Source organism: Neopelma chrysocephalum, unplaced genomic scaffold, assembly GCF_003984885.1.
Source record: "Neopelma chrysocephalum unplaced genomic scaffold, ASM398488v2 Primary Assembly neopelma1_62, whole genome shotgun sequence".
Classification (NCBI taxonomy): domain Eukaryota; kingdom Metazoa; phylum Chordata; class Aves; order Passeriformes; family Pipridae; genus Neopelma; species Neopelma chrysocephalum.
Window position 1 is genome coordinate 2,996,553 of NW_020897719.1, and position 10,879 is coordinate 3,007,431.

The 10,879-nt window shown below is 40.3% G+C and overlaps 1 protein-coding gene across 4 annotated transcripts in view; it reads left to right on the top strand.

The window, feature by feature from the left end:
- The window catches only part of SCAF11 (SR-related CTD associated factor 11), a 50,395-nt gene extending 43,099 nt beyond the window's left edge, over positions 1-7,296 (top strand). For 3 of the 4 annotated variants that reach the window (XM_027682175.1, XM_027682177.1, XM_027682178.1), the window contains 4 exons: positions 577-920; positions 3,258-3,476; positions 3,957-4,076; positions 4,437-7,296. In XM_027682175.1, coding sequence (XP_027537976.1) covers positions 577-920; positions 3,258-3,476; positions 3,957-4,076; positions 4,437-4,565 — 812 coding nt within the window. In that variant the 3' untranslated portion in view covers positions 4,566-7,296. The remainder of the gene's footprint in view (positions 1-576; positions 921-3,257; positions 3,477-3,956; positions 4,077-4,436) is intronic. The other variant, XM_027682179.1, reaches the window with a different exon arrangement.
- The last annotated feature ends 3,583 nt before the right edge of the window (positions 7,297-10,879 follow it).

Here is a 10,879-nt window from a genome sequence, read left to right on the forward strand (position 1 = left end):
AGAAGTGCCACCCCAAGAGGTTATTTTTACTTCTAGGCTTTGCCTATTGTACCATTACAGGAGTTTTGAACAAGTTTTTCTGAATATTAGCATCTCTTAAATTGGTTGAGGATGTTTTTTTGTTTAGTGGAAAAAAATCCCAGCAGAGTATTTCTGTAATTACCAGAAATGGACAGTGAGTGTGTGTGAATCAGGGAAAGGAGAGCAGAGAATTGCCTATGTGATAATGTATGACTAACCTGCAATTGCAGAAGCTGGATAATTTATGTTGTCTTCCTGCTCTTTGGTGAAAAATTGCAGTTTCATTGTGGTGAAATAATTTATGGGAACAAGTAGAGAAAACAGAAATTCAAAACGCAGGCTGCCATAGTAACCTGAACTTTTTAAACTTGGAAAACTAGCATTTGGCTCCATGACGTGTGGTGATGAGTGCTGTGTAATAATGTAATGCAATATCTTGAAAAGACTCACAGTATATAAAGCTTTTTAATGAAGAGTTTAGACACCTGGGTCCCCTTTTGCTTTATGAAGTACAGAACTTCTGCTTCATATGCTGTCTGTTTTTGATTTTAATAGATCCAAACCCCAAAGACCAAGGCAACCAGCAAAGTGATGGTTCTCAGTTACCAATAAATATGATGCAGCAACAAATGAATGTAATGCCACAAGTGAATGCACAGCACCAACCTATGAATATCTTCCCGTATCCAGTGGGTGTCCATCCTCCCTTGATGAATATGCAACGAAATCCTTTCAACATCCACCCTCCAATGCCCATGCATCTCCCTGCTGGAGTGCCTCTCATACAGGTAGCTGCTCCCACAAATATTTCTCAGGGATTACCTCCGCCTCCACCTCCACCCCCACCATCTCAGCAAGTCAGCTACATTGCATCACAGCAAGATGGAAAACAATTGCAGGTATGCTTTACCAGAAGCCATGATGGCAAGAGCAGTAGTGAAATACTATCAGTTAAGGGTTTCTTATCTTGAATACCATGGTCTTGATAAATTTATACTTGCAGTTTCTTTCTCTCTTGCCTGTTTTCTGCCACCACACACCAAATTTGAAGTGTCCATGAGCATATGGTTTGTTTTGGGACTGTAGCTTTTAAATAATAACACACACTACCATAACTGGCTTTCTGTGGTAACGAGGTGTTCCAGCTGGTAATGGAACACTGAAGAAATTCATCAATGTTGTCCATTACCTTTTTCTTCTTAGAAGTGCACTGTTTCCAAAACTAGATTTTCCCCTTCCAAACCTGATTTTTAAGCATTAGGAATTGTTTGAATCCCCTTTCAGCAGCATGTAGGAAGTGACCTAAACTTCTGTGTTACAGTTCTCATCCCATGGGGTCTATCAGCAGAGGAAAATTACCTAGTACTGCATGGCAGCCATTTGTTCCACACTTCTATTATCCAGCTGTCACTCTCTCAGCTGCTTTCCCACACATACATTTTCTATCCTGTTTAACCTTTTTAGCCTTTTTGTTGATGATTTCCAAGTCTTTGGTGTTTTGTACTTCCTCCCTCTTGCCTGATTCTCCTGGATTTGCATGCCCTGTTTAGACCGAACTCCCACTTTATTTCCCCAGTTTCAAAAACATTCTGCCATGGGGCAGGTCAGACCACTTTTTCATGCCTTTCAAGATATCTTAAAACCACCTATGCGTATGTATCCTCATGTAGCCAGCTGTTTATATTAAGAGATTTTATATCAAGGAAAGGAATATGAATAACTTGGAGAAGAATGCATGGCCTTGTGAGAAGATGTAACACTGCACTTTTGATAAGTAAAGGGCTCTTCAGGGATTGACTGGGGTTTGTGTTTTCTCTTGTTGCTGCCTGTCCTAACCTAAAACACTTTCCCCTGCATTCCAGGTTGAAAAAGTGATATTCTAGAACAAATGATTTCTAACCCTCTGTTTTCATGCATCATCTCTAAAGATCTGAAGTGAACTGATGAATGGCCTACATTGTTCTCACTTTCCACTGCTGTTATCTGTTCATATTCATTGACTTAGAACAAGGCGAGATAAGTGCTGTCAGAAATAGAGTGCGGTTACAGGCCGTATGAAATACTTTATTACACTGCAAGGTAAACCAGCAAGGTATTGCTGGAACTGAATGCTAGTAGATTGATTTGACTAATGCCTGCTGTCTGTACTTAAAATATTTTCATTTTAAAATTGGAAATCCAGTAGGTTTAACCTCCAGAAGTGTAAGAAGTCAGAACGTAGGCTACAAACCTCTGAAATTGGTATCTAGTGCAGCAATAAATATGTTTCTATAAAGATTGTGTATGGCTGCAAAACAGAGTTACTTGTTGTAAAGCCCCTCTTATGTTTGTTGCTCTTAAACTCCTTTTGTGGAATGGTGTCCATGAACCTGAATGCTTTTGGGAGCTGCTGCTGCTTTTTTCTCTGAGTTTTCATTCAACAAGTCCTCAGCGGTAGCACAATAGAAATGACTGAATACAGCAGGACTCCACCTGTCCTTCCTGTTGAAAGAAAAACTAAGAGACTGCACTGGTGAGCGTTAGCATGCTGATTATAACAGCTCCATTTCTGTGTGCTTTCCAAAGAGCTGAAATTCCTGTTGCATTATTTTTCATCTGGATAAATGCAGATGTGTAAAAAGTAATGGTTGATTACCTGTGAAAAAGCAGCATTTAGTGTGGCCTGCCAGAAACGTGTTGGGAGGATGCATTCTGGGCTTTTGCTAAAAATGGCCTCTATCTGAAGTCTGAGAGCTTCATTATTTCCCAATTCCTGTGTATCTGCAATGCCTGCAGGAATGCAAGTGTGGTTTCAGGTTTCTTTTCGCTTGTGTGTTTCAGTGCTGATTTTTAAAAAAATGTTAATCTGATTTACAAAACAGGTCTGTGATAAGTAGAGAGATTCTGCAGCCATAAACTTCCTTCCCCCCCCCCCCCCCGCTGTGGTAACACCCTCCACGCCTGTTTGCAGGGTACTTTGTTTTATCACTGGGATCAGAGCAAGTATCTGGCAGCCACAGCAGTGATATGGAGGAGGCTTCACTTCTCAAGCTCTTTTTTTTTTTTTTTTTTTTGTCTTTGAGTGGCTCTAATGTAATGTGTGTAGCTTCCATAATAATGGACAGTGTGGAAATTAGGTAATGAACCAAAGCATGTAATATTCGTGCTCTTTCTATAGCAACTGAGACTCCTAGAAAGGCACATTGCCATATGGAAGAATAACAATAATATTAACTACTGATAACTTTTTAAAACAGGGTATTCCAAATGCTGCTCATGTAAGTAATAACATGAGTGTTCCAGCCTTGCCTGCTCCAGCAGCAGTCCTGGGAAACGTGGGAACAGTTCAGGGACCAAGTTCGGGTAATGCAACGTCATCGGGTCACATCAAGAGCTCTAATGCAGCTGTAAAATTGGGAGAAAACAAAGCAAGTGTAACAGTGGAAGCCAGTGCAGATAGCTCGAAGAAGGACCAGGCAAGTTGAAAGCTCAGCATATATTTATATATACACTGTTCTATATATTTATATTAAAATATATAAATTTTAATATTTTTATATATAAGATTATGTATAAATTATGTAAAATTATGTATAAATTTTGATATACTACAAAATAGCAAATTATGACAATAACCCTTCAGTGTAATATACTCGACACCATCATGTGTGTAATGTTTTTGTGGTGTCTGTAGGACACAGACTGCCAAGCTGACTCCTTTTAATGTAGTCTTCCTTAAAGCAGCAATATTACAAATATTACTTTGATTGCTGTGGGACAACGTTCAGTTCTCAGGAGACCACAGCCATCTCCTTTGAGAGCTGAAATGTGGACAAGGGGAGCAGGGTTGTCTAGTCTTCTGTAACAACTTTTTTCCTGTGAAGTTTTAAATTGTGATTGATAAAGATACACAAGCATGTGGTGAAAAATAACACTCAGGTTTGTTTTCTCATCAGAAATTGTTAATTCAAGAAAAAGCGGCACAAGAGGTCAAACTAGCTATTAAACCTTTCTACCAAAATAAAGACATCACTAAGGAAGAATATAAAGAAATTGTGCGGAAAGCTGTAGATAAAGTAAGTTGGTCTATCCGAGATGCATACAGTTCAACTGAGGCAGGGTTGGGGGTGGATTTCTTGTTCTTGGGAACAACTGGTAGTTGATGGAAAGGGGGAACAGGAGAAGCAAAAATACCTTTCTCCATCCAGCAGAGCTTTCTTGGCTCTCAAAACAGAACTCGGTTGTTGTGTGGAAAAGTTGAATGGGAATTCAGAATTTTTTCGGAAGCAATCAGAAAGTATTAGGAGTTCTTAAATATGTTATGCCTAGGATGGAGAAATCTGGGGTGTTGGGGAAATGAAAAATAATGTGGAATTGTTGCAAATCAACAGAAATGTTTCAAGTGTTTTTTTTTTTTTCCTTTAAAACTGTTGTAGGTTTGTCATAGCAAGAGTGGAGAAGTTAATTCTGCAAAAGTGGCAAATCTAGTGAAAGCGTATGTAGACAAATACAAACATTCACGGAAGAAAAATCCTGAAGAGGCAGTTTCCTGTGAAAGGAAATAGAATATGTTTTCATTTTTTAGTTTTATTCTATCCGCAAAGTGCAATTTCAACATGAACCGTTAACTGAAAAGTGTACGTGACAGTGATTTGAATTTGGTTTTGATAAAATTATTTTTCAAGGTAGTATATAATGTTTTGTTCTAAAGAAATATAGATCTGCAGGGCAACTTCTTTATTCCTTTTTAAAAACAGATGTCTAAAAAGAATAAAGATGTAAAGAAGAATCATTAGGAATGTACGATTGTGTGGATACTTAGATGTACAGCATTTTGACTTCAATAACAGTTCATTAAATTAGAAACTTCTGAGTACATTGGAACAGGTATGTACAGTACATGTAATCAGTCAGATTAAAGTAAATTTTTTCTTTTGATAGCTCCCTAATTATAGCAAAGATAAAATAATTAATTGCCTTGAGAAATATTTCTAGCGTTAACTTGACAGGCTGAATGCAGGGGTCACGATGTGTATATTAAAAAGGCACATGGAGTTGTCTGAACACAAGAACTGTTTAGATTTTAAAAAGAAATATCATAAACAGTAAAACGTGGTGCCCAAAAGCATGGACGCTGCACATCTGTTGTAACACCAAATAAAAATTATGCTGCTTGGTATTGTTTGTGATGTTTTTCAGTTTGTTTCAAGATAGTGGGATAACTTGAATATTTTTGTGCTCAAAGCCCTCAATCACCACAAACTGACCACCTCAGTTCACATCTAACCCTGCCCTTAGCTAGTAGGGAATTAGTGTACTACAGCTGGATCTTCAGAAACAGAAACCAGCTTCTTTTTCAAGTAAAATCAAGAAAGCTGGAATTCATTATTAGGCTCCCAGTTGTGCCAATCTTAGCTGCATAATGCTTTTCCTCATTAACTAGGGACTGTAGCATGGATCGCCAGACTGGTATCATTGAAGCTGTGCCATTGGAAGTCCTGTGTCTTCCTGCTTCCCCGGGCACTTTTGTGTAGGGAGATTACTAGAAGTACCACAAGCATTTCAAAAGCCAGGTGTGGGGTCACTGAATGTGCTTGGGGAATGATTACACCCAACGTAAAACCAGTTTTACTGAGCAGCAGCAGGGAGGGTTGCTGAAACGCTGAGATCACTGTGTTCCTTATGGAAAGAACAGCTTGGGGTCCTCCTCCTTTGGGTAAGGAGCAGACGTATTTGTTCCCTTACTCTTAGACAGTGCTATTAAAATTTTGTCACTAGCTCTCCAGACATGCCATGCCATAACCTTTGGTGTTGGCTGAGCCTGGCTTCAGCTCCAGCCCTAGGTCTCCTGGCACAAAAGCAGGAGTAAACCATTTTGACAGAAAGTATCAGTCAAGTTTTCTGAGAAATTACCTCTTTGTAGCCAGTAGTTCCCAAATTACCTGTTCTTGGCAGAAAACAGTCTCACCCTGTAAGTAACTTTTGCAGAAACCTGAGGATGAAATAAGGAATATGCACCCCTGTACACACACACATGTGGTTTACAGAGAGAGAGATGTGTAAAAATGTGATGTTTGTCATAATAGTTGATCACTTGATTTTAACTATAACTTTCTACAGACTTACTGAAGCATTTGACTGTCTATATTTATTTTTGTGTGCCTAAATACAAATGCTGTGTAAATTAGAAACAGATATAATACATTTTCTACAGTCAAGCCAGGTTTTAGATTTTTCAAAATACTCAGTTTTACACTGTGGTAGCAAGTTGTAAGATCTCTTGAACTATTTTAAGCTAAAATTGGTTAGCGCTTTTTGAATAATGTAGCAAATTGCTATGTCTATCCTGGTTTATCACGCCATGCGTACTTTATTACATTTTCCTTCTCTGAATTTTTGGATTTTAATTACTTTTTATATCTTTTTTACTCTATACAGTTGAGCCTTGCTATAAAGCTCCTTTCAGGAGTCAGATAAGTGTTCTATGGGGGTTTTTTTCCCCTTGTGGAGGAGAGGTGGAAATTGGGTGGGAAGAAATAACAGAGGATTTGAACTGGGAAAAGGGAGTGGTTATTTATTTCTTGTTTTGCAGCTCCTGGCTGGAAGAAAAGCTGTCACTGGCTGCCATGTTTTTGGGGCAGTGACTATAGTGATGCTCCACTGTATTTCAGAACGTAATGAAGCATATCAGAGTAGCATGTGATCAGTAACTTTATTTTTTACAATTAAATTCTTTGGAGCTTATCAGTTTGTTACAGTTTCTATGCTGAATTTAAAAAATGCATTGCCCTAATGTGTAGACTCTCCTCCTGTTTTTCCCAAAAAGCAGCAAGGTCTCTGCTGGTGCAGCTGCCCGAGAAGGCGAGTACTGCAACCTCATGGCCATGTTTTTGTTAAAGTAGTATGAAAGCTGTATTTCTATTTATTGAAACTCCTTGTACTGAAAAGTCCCAACATGCACTAGCACTGAAGGCAGAGAGGTGAGGACGCTGAGCCCTCTCAGTGCCTCCAGGGTATAGGTAATTCCTTCAATCCAGATTGCCTTGAGGAAAACAATTACAAAACTCTGTACCTTCTGTGAACTTAGGCAAATGAAAAGGGTTTTCTGTTCACTTCTTCCCGTCTCACTGTGCATGCTGCTTGAATGTCTCATCCTAAAGATACGAGCACAGTGGCTGTCTGAAGTCCACAGTACAGTGTATGTAGCATATGGCTGGAGTGCTGTCTACTGAAAAAATACTCTAAAATCTAGTTTTTTGTAGTGCTTAACAGTTTCTAATAAATTCTTTTCACTAAGCTGGCAGTGTTTGGTCTTAAATGACTCTGGCTCAAGTGGTTTAATTCAGAAAGCAAAGTAGTTCCTATCACTTCTGTGCACATGCATTTAACTTGTTCTGTGTTGTCTGGACTCCCCTTCCTTTACATCTCATTTGTTTTAAGTTAGTCTTCAGCCTGCCTTGCCACTCTGCAGGTGCTCCGAGCTGAAAAAAACCCAAATGCATGTGGCAAAACGTCCATTTCCCACACGACTTTAGGTACCAGATCTTGCAAATCATCAGGGGGCTTGGGGCACGTGTCCTCATCTGGGGGAAGAAATGGGGCAGAGCTCAGACCAACCAGGCTGTGTCCTACACTCCACACTGATCACAGCAGTGAGCTTCGCTGGAATATCCTTCTGGTAATTTAGTGCAGGACAACCTGCCTGGCTGGAGAATGAAATTCCAGGCATCACTTTACTTTCAAAGAGTGCTCCACTGTACCTCCATGAGGTACCTCCATAGATAAACAGGCACATGGGTGAGAGTTATGGAACTATGCTTTTTTTGTTATTACTACACAGTACAGTATTCACATTGATCAATTCTTGATAAATAGCACAGACAAGACTAAGGACAACAAAGTAGATAACCACTTTCAGTAATTAAAGAGTAATTATTAGATGGAGCAGATTTCAAAATAATGGAGCGTCTATGAAAATATTATAAAATCACTAACCTAGAGCTTAGGGGAAAAAAACCACTAAAAGCAAAAGTAACTATTTGTGTAAAAGGAGATGAAGGTGTGAGAAGGCACAGGCTAGGATACGGAACTTGCCTTAAACTTTTCTCTTACTTTTCCAGTATTACAACTCCCAGACTCACCCACTAACAGTGAAGCTTTCAACCTGTTCTTCGTTTTCCCAGGCTGCAGTAAATCCAGGGAATGACAGCAGTGTAGTCAATGCTCATTACACACAGTAAACAATCAAATCCAGAGTGGAATCCAACACAAATTACTGCAGGAGCCAAACCCAAGGAATATTGGCAGCAGGTTGCCATATAATTAGTCCTGAAGTGTTGCAGAAATTACATCTAAAACCCATTATGAGGAGCATCAATCAAAAATAGCCTGGCATTCCTAGATGCTTTGGTGCAGTAACAGGTGTAATGAAAAAAAAAAAACAAAACAACTCCTGGAAGTCAGAGTTTACCTATAAATTCCAGAGCCTTTTCCAAAAATTCGGGGTTCTTGAGGACTGGGAATGTAGCTTACATGTGGCCTTGTGTCAAGCCCTAAGCTCCCAGGGTAGTTTGTAGAGGGGAATTCAACAACTGTTTAAAGGGTTCTCGTAGCCATAGAGCAGTATTTGGTTTGGGGGAAATACAAAACGCACACCTCGCCTTACACAGGTCATGGCGAGGGGATTACGTTTTTGATGTGCCGTGGGTTTACTATGGGTTTAGCCATAGGTCAGTCAGAGCCCACCAAGGCCAGCAGAAGAACAGGGATGAGGGTCCCTGTCCTAGGGAATGTGTTTTATACTTACTGATTCACCACCTACCTCCATCCTAAACAATAAAAACAGAGCTCCCTGCCCAAAGGTAAAGACAAGTGGCAATTTGGGTAAAAGAAAAAATTACTGTTGGGCAGGACAGCAAATTCCCTGTGGATGTGCAGGTTTAGACCCCCAAAGAACAAAACCTGCAAATCCTCTCAGATTGCAGTTTGCAGGAAATCCACCTACAAGGCATTCAAAGGCCACCTTAGAACACTGTCCAACAGCCACCCAACGTCACAGCATGTGACAGACATGTTTCATCTTAATGAGATTTTTGTTACTCTAATACTGCATTTCTTTTCACCTAAGGTACATCAGTTGTTTTCAAAGGTATGGGCTCAGATTGCTCTCTGGTTATCACAGACAGGGAGAAGCCAAGACCCAAATGGCAACAATGCTGTGAGGAACAGCCCACTGTGATACAACCAAGTGAAAAGGAGCAGGCCATTAAAAGCAATACAAAGTGGTTTAAGTAATTTAAGATATTGCCATCTTACCACGAACAAACTGGTGATACCTTAACTCATTATAATCAGCCTTGAGTTCTCTGCCACTTAAAAATGACTCATGAACTCAAACCTGTGTGTGAAATCCCCCTCATGCAAGGGATCTATCCAGCTACACACAGCCACCCTGCTTGTGCAGAGCTGCAGCCCCAAGTGCTGCAGGTGCACCCTCTGCCCCACAGAAGGACACGGAGCAACCTTTTGACTCCACAACCTTCGACTTGGTGCCCATGCCAGGCTCTGCAGTTGCACACACATCCCTACCCAGCAAATGAAGAGACATCAGCCATGGAGTTTCCTGCAGCCACCCATGCAAGGCACACCCGGCAACCCAGTAAATACCTGGCAGAAAAGGCAGAGGAGGGAGAGAGCACGATGAAAGGATTATGGATACCCCTGGGTATCCCCTTGCTGTTGCACAGCAACAGCAGATGTTCGGCAGTGATGGGAACTGAACTCACACCTTGCTAGGCACTCCAGGGCTTCTCCCTCCAGGCCAGCCCCCTTTGAAGCTTGAACTAATAAGAAATAAAAATGAAAACAATGTATTTTTAGAAGTAATAAAATTATTTGAATCCAGGATCTTCTCTGTTCCAAACCATAGGTGGGCAGGCAGTAATTAACATCGATGGCTGTGCAACTCAGCTCTGCCATCATGCTCTTCAGAAGAAACACAAGGAACCATATCATCAAGCAAAGCTGAGCATAAATTAAAGGAGAAAAGAGCTGATTTAAAGGTGTACAACTGCAGGGCATTTTCTCCTTCCAGGCAAGGCTGCTTCAATAGCTTTCAGTGGAGGTTAGACCACAGGCCAATGAAGTTCTCTGTTATTGTGCTGGTAATTTAACAACCTCTAGAGAACTCCGGCTGATGACTGAGGAGTAACATTTACTTTGGCAAGAGATTATTTTAGCAATGGTACTATACTGCAAAACACTTTAAAAGAAGAAATCTAAGTGTAGATACAAGAGATTTTCCTCATTTTAAAAATGTAAGTAACCTGAAATAGTGTAATACAGTTTTGCTATGGTTCCCCCCCCAAGAAGTTTGTACTCATCTTCAAGATGCTGTGAAGCCAAATCACAACGAAGATTCTTTACGACTGTGCTCTAGGGAGATGATGCTCACTGGAGACCATGGGACATTTTCCATCAGTAATGAGGTGACAGTGAAGTAACTTATAATAAAGAAAATACACAGAGAAATTTTGCAATTACCTGTTTCAAAAAGACCTGTAAGGGTCTCATGCTGTGTATTGTGTGCGATATGAAGTGCACCTTGCTAGTTGCTCTCTCCCCTTTTAACTTTCAAAAATTGGATTCATCACAAACAACTTGGAGCTGTGAAGAGTTAAGTGGCAACAACTTTGCATCAAACTCCCTCACATCACTGTTACACTAACAAGCACAAGCTAAGCCATCACACTGTGTAGTTACCTCACCAAGGTACCTGTGTGAATCCTGCAGCTTTTTGGCAACTGTGTTCTGAAATGGGAGGTGCTCCTAGAGCAACTGGCCAGGAAGCACTTCGCAGTAAAGCAGTGACTGTGCTCAC